Source organism: Bombina bombina, chromosome 2 (assembly GCF_027579735.1).
Source record: "Bombina bombina isolate aBomBom1 chromosome 2, aBomBom1.pri, whole genome shotgun sequence".
NCBI classification, from domain to species: Eukaryota; Metazoa; Chordata; class Amphibia; order Anura; family Bombinatoridae; genus Bombina; species Bombina bombina.
Window position 1 is genome coordinate 918869152 of NC_069500.1, and position 17466 is coordinate 918886617.

The window sequence follows — 17466 nt, forward strand, 5'->3', positions numbered from 1 at the left end:
TATCCATTTGCAAAAGCACTAGATAGCAGCACTATTTCCTGTCATGTAATGCTCCATATGCCTACCTAGGTATCTCTACAACACAGAATATCAGGGGAATGACGCAAATTTGATAATAGAAGTAAATTGGAAACTTTTTTTTAATATGGTATTCTCTGTCCCATCACAAAATAAATTTTTTTAAAATTTTATATCCCTTTAAATTGATGGTAAACTTAAAATAATGTATTTTTTCCCAAGTTTGTAATCATCACGTTAAAGTGAAAGTAAATTTTGATGCTAAAGTGCCCGGTTTTTAAATTTTTTATTAAAAACAGGGGCACTTTAAGTCATCAAAATTTACATTTCACTCCTGTTGTGAAAAAAAAAACTTACCTGTTAATCTTGACAGCAGCTCCAGCTTCATCCACCCGTCGCAAAGCCTCTTCCTGGGTCTAAAATGAGGAATCCGGCTTCCTCCAATCTCGGCGTTGAATCAGACACCGATTCCCCCGGGGGGGAAGCCGTGATTGGAGGATGACCTATCCATCATTTCTGACATCAGAAATGGCTTGCAACGACCGGAGGAAGCTGGAGCTGCTGTCAAGTTTAAAAGGTAAGTATTTCTTCACAACGAGTGAAATGTACATTTTGATGAATTAAAGTGCCCCTGTTTTTAATCGAATTTTTAAAAAAACGGGCACTTTAGCATCAAAATTTATATTCACTTTAAGTGAATAATAAAGGTTAAAATCACTGTCTTTCCATGCAAAACTTATTTTACATTTGTTGTTTTAATACCTCCCCAGATGCCCAAATGTGCAGTTGTAACTGAGATCCAATTAGATGAACAAGCAGTAGCGTGAGAGCGCACTACTATAGAAATACATAGTGCAGGTGGTGCGCTTTGCTATTGGCTGCTCACCCGCCTGTCAAAATAAGATTTTTTTTTTAACATGGAGGTGGCCTGGGGGTTATTAAAAAGAAAATTGTTAGTTTACCATGGCTTTAAATATATATCATTGTGTTGTTATAGATGTGCTTATATTGCTATTTTGTACAGTGTATAACTTGTAGTTGCTTTTACAGTTCCGTACCTTTGATCCATGTAAGCAGTTATGGTGCAGCCATCCCGATAACCCATATTTCTGCAAGACCAAAAAGGGCCCTCCTCTTGATGGGACAGAATGTGCTCCAGGAAAAGTAAGTTCTAGTGGACATGTCTGAGCATTTAATAGATGGTTTGCTGAAAATTGTAGATTCAAATGTTAGATATTCCATACTAAATCTATTATCACTTTCACTTACATGTGTTATTGTAAAGCTTAAAGGGATACTGAACCCAAATGTTTTCTTTCATGATTCAGATAGCCACCAATCAGCAAGCACTACCCAGGTGCTAAATCAAAGATGGGCCGACTCGTAAGCTCAAATAAAGATACCAAGAGAACAAAGAAAAATTTATAATAGGAGTAAATTAGAAAGTTGCTTAAAATTGCATGCTCTATCTGAATCATGGGGAAAAAAATTTGGGTTCAGTATCCCTTTAAGTGAAAATATTTAACCATTGGTTAAATAATTTGCTTCTTTTGGTTGATGATACTAGATCTAATTGCTTGTCCAAACCTTTTATATTTTTATAATACTATAGAATTTGGTGACACTTTACAAATTAATGGTAATAATAAACGATAATAATAAAACTGTTAAAATTAGTTAACATTTGTTGAAGTGAAAGTGCTGTTCTATGTAGCCAATCAAACTTTTGAGACACTATTCCAAAATAACAAATCTTAAAATAAGATGACATAATGCCGGTGGCAGAATATGCACAGACAATCTGCCAAAGAAAGCCTCATTTCTGGTTTATTTGAATGTTTTCTGCCAAGATAGTATGATATTTTTTATTGGTATTAACTATATGGATATTCTTATTTTTACAAGGATTAATTATACAACACATCACATTTATATTAGGTTTGTTTTACATGGATTCCTATCTACTTACATTAACTAAATGAAGCAACTATTTGGGTTATTGATTTTGCAGATGTTTTAAATAATGGAAACTAACAGAGAGCACAAAGAGAAATGTATAAAAATGACTACTGTCTACCAGTTTATAGCTACATATCTAGGTGACAATGTTGCAGCTTCTTATGTGTATTGTTTAGTGTACAACTGCATTAAAGGGACCTTAAAATATTGTCATAAGAGGCTGTAATAAATTTGATGTGTGCAACATTGGAGGAACAGTTACATTTTGCAGATAGTTGTGCTCAGGAGATGCAGTTCATTGCCACTCCTAAGTAGAACTAGACTTGGTGCATGGTTTTAAAGGGACACTAAATTCCGAACTAAAGTTTCATAATTCAGAGAGGATACAATTTTAAAAAAAAATGTTTACTTCCATTATGAGCAGCAGCTCCTACTGATCATGTATATATATATATATATATATATATATATATATTTATATAATGGTAGCAAAAACTTGCACTCACTGGTCTTTTCAAACACCAAACATTTATTGTAACGTTTCAGAGACAGAGTATCCCCTTCCTCAGACAAAAGTGAAATGGCAGTACATGCAGTATAAAAAGGCAAACAAGGTGGTAACCCCTCCCCCCAATTAAGACAAAAAAAACGCCAAAATTGTAGTCATGACAACCACATAAACCATAGTGACAGTGTTGTTATTCAAAGCAACTTTATCTGGAAAAATTCATTCCTCAACTACTCAATCAGGGAGAGGTGGATAATAACCTATCTCCCTATTATCCACCTCTCCCTGATTGAGTAGTTTAGAATGGGATATGCTTGCGATATTACTTCTAATATATGTAAATAATAACTTTAGGATTCCATATAAGTTGGATTTGTTTAGGTTTAGTTTTCACATTTATATAGTGTTTTGCACTTTAATATTTAACCACTTGACAGCTTCAGGAATGATTTTTTCCAGATAAAGTTGCTTTGAATAACAACACTGTCACTATGGTTTATGTGGTTGTCCTGACTACAATTTTGGCATTTTTTTTGTCTTAATTCGGGGGAGAGGTTACCACTTTGTTTGCCTTTTTATACTGCATGTATTGCCATTTCACTTTTGTCTGAGGAAGGGGATACTCTGTCTCCGAAACGTTACAATAAATGTTTGATGTTTGAAAAGACCAGTGAGTGCAAGTTTTTGCTACCATTATCTACTATCCACTAGCACCCTGGCAGCTGAATTTGGAAGTGAGAGTGCTCATCTATGGGACTATATATATATATATATATATATATATATATATATATATATATATATATAAATTGCTAATGGCTATCAAATTATAAAGGGGCAGGGAAATGGAAGGAAATTTTGAAAATTGTAAAAAAGAAATAAATCTACTGCTCATTTGAAATTAACTAAGTGTTATTGTATTATCTTTTTAGTATGCAAATGCTGATTATCCAATTCTACTGTATGTAATGTCATTTCACCCTTTGTAGATGTTTAAAAATATTGTTTCCAACATTTATTTTTGTTTTATAATAATGAGTATTTTATTATTACATTTTATGTTGCTTTTTTTAATTTAAAGAATGGTTATACATGTTAATCAGCTTTATCAGCACCAGGCAGTTGGTAAATCAGCCACATAGAGGGACATAGAGATTACAAGTGCTAAATAAATTCTTTGCTTTCGAGCAAACAACACTGGAAATAAACTTTTAACGCAGGCAGGTTAGCGTGTGCTTTACAAGTTAAAGTAAATTATTCACGCTAACTTCAGGCCTTTGGATATTGCAACCATGTTAACTTCTTCCCCCCATATACTTTAATGTAGTGCTCTGTTAAAAACCTAACACTTATCGCTCACGTGCTAACCCAACACCTCCTAATTATGAGTATTTTACATTCTAATGTTCTTCACATACAAAATTTTTTTATTTTTATTTTTAAATATATATATAAATAATACATTTTTGTGGAAGAACATTGTAATGCAAAATACACACCGTAAGTAAACAGTAAAACACATTATAAAATATCAAAATTGAATAAAAATAATTTTTCATGTTTTGAGTTATTTGAGTGGAAAGGACTCCAAAGGGCTTGAGTGCTTGTTACTTTGTGGCAAGCACTGTGCACAGCACTCTAATGTTTGTCTTTTCCCCAAAAACAACAGCACTTGGGGCGAGCTCACCCATTGAAACTAATGGCTCAGTCAATACAGCCTCCGATTAAAGTGAAAGTAAATCCTAGTGTTTTACAAACGCTAGGATTTACTATTGAAGCAATTAAAGGGCACTTTCATTCATGAAGTATAAGATACTTCATGTAGAAAGCTCCTTTATTTGATTTAACCCGATCGCCGCTCTTAGCTCCTACAGCAGCCCACGACTAAAAATTTTTTTGGCTAAGAGGTGACGTTTTCACCTCTTAGCCAATAGCCGTGCGGTAAATCTGTCTTGGCGCCCATGGGAGCCGGATTTACCGCACAGCTATTGGCTAAGAGGTAAAAACGTCACCTCTTAGCCAAATTTTTTTTTAGCCATGCGCTGCTGTAGGAGCTAAGAGCGGTGATCAGTTGAATCAAATAAAGGAGCTTTCTACATGAAGTATCTTATACTTAATGAATGAATAAGTGCCCTATATTTGTTTCAATAGTAAATCCTAGCGTTTGTAAAACACTAGGATTTACTTTCACTTTAAGTTACTGCTTTCAGCCTATTCCTCATGGTCCTCACAAAGGCTGTATAACCAGTTATATCTACAATTTAAACTAGGAGTTGAGGGAACTATGTGAGCTGATTTTACAAGATCACTTTCTACATGTTGGGCAGCTAAAGCCAATATTTCTCTTGAGGTATTATGTTAAAGTAGCAGTGTGGACTTCTAACATATTAAAAATTGAATATGCATGTCTCAGCTGACGTGCGATTTGGATAAAAGTTTCTTTCTTTTTGCAGTTGATTTTATTTTTTTAAATTCATTTTTAACCTACTTAACCTCTGTTTTCTATATTCTGTCCCTCCTTAGATTTTACTGCCTGGAAAGTCTTCATTGGTAAAAGCTGTTAGAATGAGTAAAAATTACTGGAAATTAAGTCATACATGCTGAAATTTCTGCAGCTTGGCTCATGTCCCAACTCACCAAGTTTTTTTCCATTTTTGTCTTTCTGCTTTATAAGAAATATGCTCAGTGGCAGGAAGAGGAAGGGTCTTATAAGCCCTAAAAAGGTGGGGTTTCAGGTGGAATTTTCTCTGAGGCCCACTTAAATGGGCCATCTTCAGTGGTGAATGTTGGGTAGGAACGTGAGGCAAGTTATTAATATTTTGACATGATTTAATTTCCAGTTATCTTGGTTCATCCGAGTAGCACTCACCAAAAAAGATTTTTCAAGTAGTAAACTTTAAGGGCAAGTAGCAAACCATTGTCTTGCCAAGCAGTCTAATTTTTGACCAATCCATAATAATAATTCTCTAATCCATAGCTTATGGCTGTCCATGAGACATATATCGTCTCAAGCAAAGATGATTTTTTTTTATCGTTTACATAACCCATTGATTTTGGTTATCTGCTAAGCTCTTAAATATTTCCAAATATTGCTGTATTGGATAACAAAAATATGTGCAATAATGATTGTGACAATAAATAGTCGAACAGGGCAGACTTGAGTGTAATGCAAACGATTCAACTTGCTTTTTCTTTTGCAAATATTTGAATGTCAGAACAAATGTTAATGAAAATATTCATTTTACCATCTGACCATTTGTAATCTATTACTCATATAAAACCAAAATGTATTGTACTTCAATACACAATGTTTTATGTCGTACGATGCCAAGAGGTCTCTATTTGCAATCCTCACTAAGGCCCCTATTTAAGAAAGGTCTTGCGGACCTGATCCGACACTGCGGATCAGGTCCGCAAGACCTCGCTGAATGCGGAGAGCAATACGCTCTCCGAATTCAGCATTGCACCAGCAGCTCACAAGAGCTGCTGGTGCAACGCCGCCCCCTGCAGACTCGCGGCCAATTGACCGCCAGCAGGCGGGTGTCAATCAACCCGATCGTACTCGATCGGGTTGATTTCTGGCGATTCCTGTCCGCCTGCTCAGAGTAGGCAGACAGGGTTATGGAGCAGCAGTCTTTAGACCGCTGCTTCATAACTGCTGTTTCTGGCGAGCCTGAAGACTCGCCAGAAACACAGGCCGTCATGCTCCTTTTCGGAGCTTGATAGATAGGCCCCTAAGTGTTGTTCTGTGTCCTAAAACTTAAAGGGACAATAAACCCCAAATGTTCCTTTGATGATTCAGATATAGCGTACAATTTTATACTTTCCAATTTAATTCTGTTATCAAATTTGCTTCATTCTCTTGGTATTCTTTGTTGGGGGAGCAGCAATGCACTACTAGAAGCTAGCGAAACACATCATGTGAGCTAAGGACAAGAGGCATATATGTGCTGCCACCAATCAGCAGCTAATTCCCAGCAGCTCCTGTGCCTACTTAGGTATGTTTTTTTTTTTTTTTTAACAAAGAATACCAAGAGAAAGAAGTAGGTTAGATAATAGAAGATAATTGGAAAGTTGGTAAATATTGCCTACTTTATCTCAGAGAGCACAGGTGAAATAATCAGCTGATTAGTAACCATGGTTATTTTATCTGCTCTAACCCAAGATAATCCTGAAAATCTGGCCTATTAGGGAAGCCTGAGGACATATTTGAAAACCAGTGCTCTATCTGAATTATGAAAGTTTAATGTTGACTCTTACTGTACTATAATTGCAAATAGTTTATGTTGCCATGGCTACTATTGTATCTGATTTTCATCTCGTATTTAGTGGTGCTACAAGGGTCACTGCATGTGGAAGACCACTAACCAAGTAAAGCAAGATGGCAACTGGGGATCATGGACTAAATTTGGCTCTTGTTCAAGGACTTGTGGTACTGGTGTGCGATTCAGAACACGTCAATGCAATAACCCAATGTAAGCCTCATTGTTTTACTGTGTGTGTCACATATTAAGTACAAATCATTCCACTGTTACCTAAAATATGTTTCTGCATAATGGAAAAAAAAAGATTGTTTCAGTGTTGTTTCACTGTATGTTTCTCTCTGTTTCTTTAGCTGCATTTTGTGTAATTCCCATAGCCGCCTCTGTGTCCCTCTATTATACATAGGTCTCTATCTTTTTTTATTGCATTGATTGTTGTATTTATTTCTAATATTTTCCAGAACAATTGCCGCTGTTTATCAATCACACAAGGGACAAATTCAATCCAGTTAGGTAGTGGCTTATACTCGTAGCCACACAATAATTCAACCATACTAAAGTTATAGCATTGTTGATTGGTGTTGATAAAATCATTATATTACAGCCCAATAATCAGTCAAACCTTCAGCTCCTGAAATAGAAGAAAAATAATGGAGGTTTGACATTTTGGCACAGCCAACCATAAAACTATTAAAGATAAATATTTTCCACAGCATAATTGCCAGCAGCCAATTTATTTAAAGGGACAGTAGAGTCAAAATTAAATGTTTGTGGCTCAGAGCATACAATTTTAAGAGACTTGACTTCTACTACTAAATGTACTTTGCCCTCTTGCTATCCTTTGTTTAAAAGTATTCTTTGGAAGGCTCAGAAGCAGCAATGCATTACTGGGAGCTGTACGTGTATGCTCTTGTCATTGATGTATTCAGCTAGCTCATAGTAATGCATTGCTTCTCGTTCAACAAAGGATAAAGATAATGAAGCAAATTTAATGATTTAAAATTGCATGTTTGAATCACGAACGTTTAAAGGGACACTAAACCCAAATTTTTTCTTTAATGGTTCAGATAGAGCATGCAATTTTAAGCAACTTTCGAATTTACTCCTAGTATAAATTTTTCTTCGTTCTCTTGCTATCTTTATTTAAAAAGCAGGAATGTAAAAACTTAAGAGCCGGCCCATTTTTTGTTTAGAACCTGGGTTATGCTTGCATATTGGTTTACTAACTGTAGCCACCAATAAGCAAGCGCTATCCAGGGTGCTAAACCTTTGAAGCAAGGCAATATAAAAATGTATATTTAGTATATGTGTCCTTAAATCCTTCTTAGCTTGTTTATAAATTACATGTTGCTATAAATAGCAGAGACAGATTTGTCAACACAAATATTTTAAGATTACCCACATAGTATAATCGTTGATTTAGACATAAACATACAAGTACAGAACACAGTTATATAAAGCTGCATAGTGCTAATACAACTGACTGATATTCAAGGCTTTTATTTACAGCTATATAAATCACCATAATGATTAATCAAAATCCTCAACTTTAGAGCAGGGGCATCAAAATACTAATTTTTCAATCTATCTATTCTCATTTATGTTATAGTTATTGAGAATGACAATGAATGCATTTATCTTTGCATCCCAAAAAAATGTGCAAGTTAAAGAACTGATATAATTACCTGTAATGCTGCCGTTGTTTTCTCCATGTGTTTCTCAACGCCAGTCCTCAAGTAGGCCAGGGTTTCAAGATATCCTAATTAGAGCACAGGGGAAATAATCTGCTGATCATTAACCATGGTTACTGATCTGATCTCACCCATCAGCTGATTATTTCACCTGTGCTCTAGTCAGGGACGTGCACTCATAGGAGGCAGGGGAGGCAGTACCTACCCTGCCATATGTGGCCAAAGCTTAATTAAATTTTAATTAAAACAAAACAAAAAAAAAGTAAAAAAAATATATATATTTTCCCCCCATGTAATGCTATGGAGAGGCAGGTACAGGAACGCTTCTCTCCATTGCAGTACATGAGTCAAAGGAAAAGCTGTGCTGCAGCGCCACCTGTGTTCTGTCAATATAGTAGCAGCAAAATGGGACCAATAGGAGGCACCCCTCTTGATGCCTCCTAGCAAGTGAAGGATATATAGATTAATCAGAAGGAGGATGCAGTGAGCAGGGTCATGTGACACAACTGGAAGCTGAGGTAACCTAAGAACAGATGACACCAAGCCGAAGAATAAAGTAGTATTCTACATCTCTTGTGATTCACAAATTGTGTTCAGATACAGCTCATTAACAGGGGGGACAGTAAGTGAGCATAACCCAATACTGACAAGAAGTCAAAGGGTCAATTCAAATTTAAATCCATAATTTAAAACCCAGAGTTTGAAGTGAAGTGTGCAGTGTCCACATTATTTAAATTAAAGTTTTTGACATTGAATATTGCTAAGCCTCCCTTTTTCATGGTTATTTGATTTAATTAGGTAAAAACTCCATATATGTTATGTCTGTTCAGTCAGAGGATGCAGTATCTATTTTTCTTTTTCTCTGTGTCTCCATTTATTTAAAGACTGCTGTTAACTTGTAATTCACAAATCAATTGAAAGCTGTTGCATTGTGTTTTTAATATGTGCTGCTTTTATACAAGTTTATATTAATAAAAAGGAGATAATGACTAATTTAAAAAATATATGTAATTATTGCAGTTAAATGTTTTTAGAAATAATGCCACTGTAAAGTAACTGATTAAACACATAGTCAAGGGAGACATTTAAAATTAAACTTTCATGATTGAGGTAGAGCATGCTATTTTAATAGACTTTTCTAGTTATTTTTATTTTGAGAATTAGCATCAACTGTTACTGGCCACATGTCAGCAAATCAAATTCGTTTTTGAAAGGAACATGAAAGTCATAATTACATTTCCATCATTCAGATAGAACTTGCACAAAAATAAATAAATAAATAAACTTTCTATTTTACTTTTATTATTATGTACTTCATTCTTTTGGTATCCGTTGGTGTCCTTTGTTGAAGAGCATACCTAAGTGGGATGTGCACGTGCGTTTCTTGAACACCATATTGCAGCAGCTGTGTTGGCAGTATTGATAACTTGTCCTTTGTGTAAAACTTGTATGGTAAATTATTTATATTTTTACAATACAGTAGTGAGTAGAGAAGAGATTGTGTATCATTATAATTGCTTAGTAACTGGCACTTTGCCACAGAATTGTGTTAGTGTGTATGTGAGCAGAGTGTGTGTGGGTGTCAGTGAGCAGAGTATGTGTGCTTTATTCTCCAGGTAATCAATACATTTCCCATGAGCTGGTGATTTAGTGCAGTGTTTCTCAACAATGGTCCTCAAGTAACCCCAACAGGCCAGGTTTTCATTATAGCTGAATCAGTGCACAGGTGAAGTAATCAGCTGATCGGTAACTCAGTGGTTACTAACTTGCTCTCACCCATCACCTGATTATGTCACCTGTGCACTGGTTCAGCTATCATTTAAACCTGCCCTGTTGGGGGTACTTGCGGCCCTCTGTACATGTGTTTCTCCGGTGTATCATATCTAGTGCCTCACCAGCCTCTGATCTCACTGCACATCACTGGCTCTCGTGAAGATATCATGAAACTCTGGCCTGTTAGGGGAACTTGAGGACTGGAGTTAAGAAACACTGCTTTACTTTAACTCATTTTAAAAGCAAAATAACACCTTATTTGTTGCAATTATTTTTATATAGCCAATCTCCACCTACCATTTGTCTTATTTGGAGGAGCCAATCTCGACTTGTTAACCCCTAAATTACCAGCGACGCTATGGAAAATACAGCGCTGAAATGTCATTTTTTGAGTGCGGCATGGACGTTGCGTTACAGGCTAAAATGTTTGCGGTATAGCTATTCCGCCGCAACTCGTAATATGCGTTACCAGCCATTCCATGCGCAATGGCCAATTTTTCAGCGCAAAACGCGTAATTTAGCCGATATAGTTTACATCTTACTATGTTTTAAAATGTTCCCAAAATGTTCACTTTATTTCAGTATATTTGTATTGATGAAAAAATGTCTGTTTTCTTAGGCCAGTCAATGGCGGTCAAGACTGTACAGGTTTGAATTATGAATATCAGCTGTGTAACACTGAAGAATGTCCTAAGCACTTTGAAGACTTCAGAGCTCAACAATGTCAGCAGCGCAATTCCCAGTTTGAGTACCAAAATTCAAAGCATCATTGGCTGCCCTATGAACATCCTGATGGTGAGAATTGACAAACTGCATTTCTTGATTTAATAGTCATGGTTACAAATCTAAGATTCAAACATCAGGCTTTAAAGTCATTATTCAATTCTCTGTATCTTGCCCTGAAACCCTTATACATTTCCAATGGAAAACAAATATTGTATTAATCTCTGGATTTTTAGCTTAATTTTTAAAGCTATTCCAGTCCTTGCTTTCTTCTAAGAAGCATTTTACTTAAAAGCCCACTCATTTTCCATTAGTTATTAAATAATACTAGAATAGGTATAACATGTGAATAGTAAGACTGGAAACGTGATTCTATTCTTCTTCAATCTAGAGAATACTTTAAAAGTTCACTTTTCCAGGAGAGATTAGGGCGATTTGTGGGCAGTAGCCTACCAGTTTTTGTGGGTGGAGCCACATCAGAAGGAGCAGTGCTATAGGTGTGTTGTGGAGGGTGCATGTTGTGGATGGGAGTGGGCGGAGTCAGAACTAGTCATGAGCGGAGACAAACTGTTGGAGTAACAGCTGTCAGTCCTCTCAACTAAACAACTTCATAGGATCTGGGACGTTTGAGACATATGAATTAAGTTAATGGCTTACAAATACAAGCAACTTACAGGGAGAGAGCCATATAATATTATATTGTTTAATCAATTAATAAAGAATAATTGATTCACATAATAGTATATAGGATTTGCTCTCTGTATTTAGTCATATTTTTTACAGTTCCCCAATATCTGTCTATGGCTTCTATTCATTTACAATATTTTAAGAAATGATCACATGGTTAAATAAGTTGACTACACAATGCTTAATTATATCAATTTATTTATTTTTCATTTATTTTTATCAAACAGCTGGTAAAAGATGTCACCTTTACTGTCAGTCTAAAGAAACTGGAGCCATTGCATCAATGAAGCAGTTAGCTCACGATGGAACCCGCTGTTCCTACAAAGACCCATACAGCATTTGCGTGAGAGGAGAATGTGTTGTAAGTTATCTGCCATGTAACTGAACATGATACAGTTCACAAGCAAATATATCCAGTGTGCCTTTTATTTTGTGTCCTTGCTCAAATTTACTATATATTTTTAATTTAAATCAGTAAATTTGCCTTTGGATTTTGTTTTTAAAAATGCTGATATCATCGTAATGCAGTCAGCTGTTTATATGTGATTTTTTTTTATCATTGCCTAGTGGGACATATGCTATTCATTTTGTTTTGACAGCTTTGTAAAAGAAATTAACAAAATTATTGCTTTTTTTTTTCAGAAAGTTGGCTGTGACAAGGAAATTGGCTCAAATAAATTGGAAGATAAGTGTGGAGTATGTGGTGGGGATAATTCTCACTGTCGTACTGTGAAGGGAACATTCACAAGGACTCCGAAAAAAACTGGTAATAACATGCTGCAGCTTTTGTTTGTGATGAATATTCGCATCTGTTTGAATATAACGTCGTAACAGAAAAAAATACATTTTTAAATGTTTTAAGATTTTTATACACCAAAAATGTATTTCAAAAAATGTATTTTTTCTGTTTATATGCATTTATATTTAGCCTATATTAATTTATATCCACCCAAACTTCTCCAATTGGAATGTTATTCTATGGAATTTAAGCAAATGTGATAAAGATGCCTGTGTGATTCTATCTATCTATTCTACAGCTTTGAAAAACATCACAAGGAGAGTTTTATCTTTATTTTCAGAAGTTCACATAAATACAATTATTTCTAAAAGGTTGTATTTTTTGCTCATATAGGTGTATAAAAAGAACAAAAGACATTTACTGACTATAGTAATGCACAACATTAATCTATTTGGTTAATATTTAATTAGAAACTGCTTAAAACTGTGATTTTCTGCAAGGATCTTCTTGGCTGATGTTAAAAGATCCCAAATTGATTGGTACTTTTCTTTAAAGGGACATGAAACCCAAAATTTGTCTTTCATAATTTAGGTAGAACATACCATTTTAAACAACTTTCCAATTTACTTCTATTATCAAATTTGTTTAATTCTCTTGGTATCATTTGTTGAAGGAGCAGCAATGCACTACTGGTTTCTAACTGAACAAATGGGGGAGTCAATGACAATCAGTATATATATATATATATATGCAGCCACCAATCAGAAGCTAGAACCTAGGTTCTTTGCTGCTCCTCAGCTTTCCTAGATAAACCATTCATCAAAGAATAACAAGAGAATGAACCACATTCAATAATAGAAGTACATTGGAAAGTTGTTTAAAATTGTATGCGCTGTCTAAATCATGAAATTAACTTTTTGAGTTTCATGTCCCTTTATGCACACATTTTCTTAATCTTAAAGGTTTTCAATGACTGTTTAAAATATTATTTATAAATTTCATTTTATTTAATTGTATAACATTAAAGTAGCTCCTATGGTGCCATGGGAATGTAATGTAAATTAAATCAAGACTGTCTCATGAATTTTAAAAGTTCTCCATTGATTTTTCAAAACAAAAAAAAGTTGTGAATCAAAAAAAATAATAATGCCTGTTTGCTCCATAAGGTAATGAGTCTATGAGCCATTACTTCTGGGATTCAACTCCTGTCAACTAGGAGAGGCATAGATTTCAAAATCTCTAACAGTACTTAACCCCCCCCCCCACTTCTCTGGTATGCCAGTTTTAATCTTTGCCTTACAGGAGGTTGGTGAAGAATTGAGGTGCTCCAGCTTTCTTTGTTGAGAGGGGTTCTACGACTGATTTGAGGCCGGTTTTTCCCCTCAGAGAGCTGCTATTGAGAAACAGAGGGGAGATTGGAGTATGGGGGAGTGAGAAAATTACTTTGAGTGAAGGAGTTAGTCACAAGCCTGCCACAGCTGTCACAAGGACAGGTCCATTGCCTCCTCCTGCTTGGTTGTCGATATACTTCTCACTAAATTCCTCTGCTGTAATGTACTCAGCACTGGATGAGCTATGTACTGACAGCAGTTTGTTTTGTGGCTGGTAAGCTCAATGGAGTGGGTGCCTGTCAGGTAAGACTGTTTCAACATTTGCACTCACATAACCCACAGGCTATTAGCAGGTGCATCTCTCATGTAACATAATAGCCAGAGGACATTTAATGTTACAAACATTGCCACTTCACACAAGACTTTAGTAGATATGTTATCTTGATTACTTGTATAGAGACTATATAAGGCTTGTATTTCTTGGCGGTAAGAGTCCACGAGACCTGCCCATTTTTTCTAAATTTATGGCGGAAGTTTGTACTTCATTTTCCCTACTTTGTCCATTTCTACCTTTCTACTTCTCCTTGCTTGGCTATATGTAAAACTAGCATACCAGAGTGCTGGGAGGGATTAAGTACTCTTAGAGATTTGGGAATCTTTGCCTCCTCCTAGTGGCCAGGAGTTAAATCCCAGGAGTAATGGCTTGTGGGCTTCTAACCACCATGAAGCAAATTAATTTATCAGGTAAGCATACATTTTGTTTTTAAATATTTATAGCCATATTTCAAGTCTTCTTAATTAAAGGAAAACAAATGTATCTAACAAAATACACTATATGGCCAAAAGTATGTGGATACCCCCACTAATTATTGTTCAGTTGTTTCAGCTACACCTATTGCTAACATGTGCATACAATTCAGCACATAGCCATGAACAAACATTGGCAATACATTGGATCATACTAACGAGCTCAGTGACTTCAAACATGGCAATGCAATAGGATGCCACCATTGCCACAAGTTAGTTTGTTTAATTTCTGCCCTACTAGATCTGCCCTGGTCAACTGAAAATACTATTATTGGGAAGCGTAAGTGTCTAGGAGCAACAATAGCCCAGCCTCTCTAACCGAGAGGGGCTGCTGACTGCTGAAGTGCGTAGCATGTAAAATTGCCTATCATCTGTTGCATCACTCATTCCAGAGTTCCATTCTGTCTCTGAAAGCTACATCAGCACCAGAACTGTGCATCAAGAGTTTTAAGAAATGGGTTTCAATGGCTGAGCTTCTGTACACAAGCCTCACATCAACATGCAAAATGCCAATAGTTGGATGGAGTGGTATATAGGACGCTATCACTGGACTCTGGAGCTGTGGAAACGTGTTATCGGGAGTGATGAATCACACTGGGTGTGGTGGATGCCAGGAGAATGCCACCTACTGGAATGCATAGTGCTTACTGTAAAGTTTGGTGGAAGAGGGATACTGGACTGGGGTTGTTTTTCAGGAATAGGGCTAGGCCCTTAGTTCCAGTAAAGGGCCATCTTAATGCAACTGGATACAAAGCCATTTTAGACATTCAGGTGCTTCCAACTTTGTGGCAACCATTTGAGAAGGCAATAGAGTAAAACACAAAAATTGAAACTTATTTAAACCAGTTGACACGGCCCTTCCTATTCCAGCATCACTTTGCACAAAGCAAGTTCCATAAAGACATGCACCTAGATTACGAATTTTGTTGGTAATGTTGTGCGGTGCTAACGAGCAGTTTCAGCTCACCGCTCACCTACAGACAACGCTGGTATTACGGGTTTTTACAAACCTGTTGTTAGCCGCAAAAAAGTGAGCGAAGAGCAAAATTTTGCTCCACATCTCACCTCACCTGCTTACGGTAGCGGTGAGCAAAACCTAACACCTGCAAAAAAGCAGTGTAAAGCTCCTAACGCAGCCCCATTGATTCCTATGGGGAAATTCATTTTATGTCTACACCTAACACCCTAACATGAACCCCGAGTCTAAACACCCCTAATCTTACACTTATTAACCCCTAATCTGCCGCCGCCGACATCGCCGACACCTTCATTATATTATTAACCCCTAATCTGCCACTCCGGACACCGCCGCCACCTACATTATACTTATGAACCCCTAATCTGCCGCCCCCAACATCGCCGACACCTACATTATACTTATTAACCCCTAATCTGCCACCCCCAATGTCGCTGCAACCTACCTACACTTATTAACCCCTAATCTGCCGCCCCCAAAGTCGCTGCCACTATATTAAAGTTATTAACCCCTAAATCTAAGTCTAACCCTAACCCCCCTAACTTAAATTTAATTTAAATAAATCTAAATAAAATAACTACAATTAACTAAATTATTCCTATTTAAAACTAAATACTTACCTATAAAATAAACCCTAAGCTAGCTACAATGTAACTATTAGTTATATTGTAGCTAGCTTAGGGATTATTTTTATTTTACAGGCAACTTTGTATTTATTTTAACTAGGTAGAATAGTTATTAAATAGTTATTAACTATTTAATAGCTACCTAGTTAAAATAAATTCAAATTTACCTGTAAAATAAATCCTAACCTAAATTACAATTACATCTAACACTACACTATAATTAAATAAATTACCTAAACTAAATACAATTAAATACAATTTAAAAAAATTATCTAAAGTACGATAAAAACAAACACTAAATTACAGAAAATAATAAAATAATTACAAGTTTTTTAAACTAATTACACCTAATCTAATCCCTCTAATAAAATAAAAAAGCCCCCCAAAATAATAAAAAGCCCTACTCTATACTAAATTACAAATAGCCCTTAAAAGGGCCTTTTGCAGGGCATTGCCCCAAAGTAATCAGCTCTATTACCTGTAAAAAAAAGTACAATACCCCCCAACATTAAAACCCACCACCCACACACCCAACCCTACTCTAAAACCCACCCAATGCCCCCTTAATAAAACCTTAACACTAACCCCTTGAAGATCACCCTACCTTGAGAAGTCTTCACCCAGCCGGGCGAAGTGGTCCTCGCAACGAAGCCGGGTGAAGTGGTCCTCGCAAAAGGCCCTTTTAAGGGCTATTTGTAATTTAGTATAGGGTAGGGCTTTTTATTATTTTGGGGGGCTTTTTTATTTTATTAGGGGGATTAGATTAGGTGTAATTAGTTTAAAAAACTTGTAATTATTTTATTATTTTCTGTAATTTAGTGTTTGTTTTTTTCGTACTTTAGATAAAAAAAAAATTAAATTGTATTTAATTGTATTTAGTTTAGGTAATGTATTTAATTATAGTGTAGTGTTAGATATAATTGTAATTTAGGTTAGGATTTATTTTACAGGTAAATGTGAATTTATTTTAACTAGGTAGCTATTAAATAGTTAATAACTATTTAATAACTATTCTACCTAGTTAAAATAAATACAAAGATGCCTGTAAAATAAAAATAAACCCTAAGCTAGCTACAATGTAACTATTAGTTATATTGTAGCTAGATTAGGGTTTATTTTATAGGTAAGTATTTAGTTTTAAATAGGAATAATTTAGTTAATGATAAGTATATTTATTTAGATTTCTTTTAATTATATTTAAGTTAGGGGGGGTTAGGGTTAGACTTAGATTTAGGGGTTTAATATAGTTGCGGCGACGTTGGGGGCGGCAGATTAGGGGTTAATAAAATGTAACTAGTGTTTGCGATGCGGGAGTGCAGCGGTTTAGGGGTTGATACATTTTTTATAGTGACGGCGATGTCCGGTT

At 35.7% G+C, this 17466-nt stretch overlaps 1 protein-coding gene across 1 annotated transcript in view; it reads left to right on the forward strand.

Moving 5' to 3' along the window:
• Nucleotides 1-17466, forward strand: part of ADAMTS3 (ADAM metallopeptidase with thrombospondin type 1 motif 3) — a 357608-nt gene that overhangs the window by 271922 nt on the left and 68220 nt on the right. The window contains exons 11-15 of the mRNA XM_053703328.1: nt 1069-1182; nt 6815-6960; nt 10831-11006; nt 11849-11982; nt 12264-12387. Coding sequence (XP_053559303.1) covers nt 1069-1182; nt 6815-6960; nt 10831-11006; nt 11849-11982; nt 12264-12387 — 694 coding nt within the window. The remainder of the gene's footprint in view (nt 1-1068; nt 1183-6814; nt 6961-10830; nt 11007-11848; nt 11983-12263; nt 12388-17466) is intronic.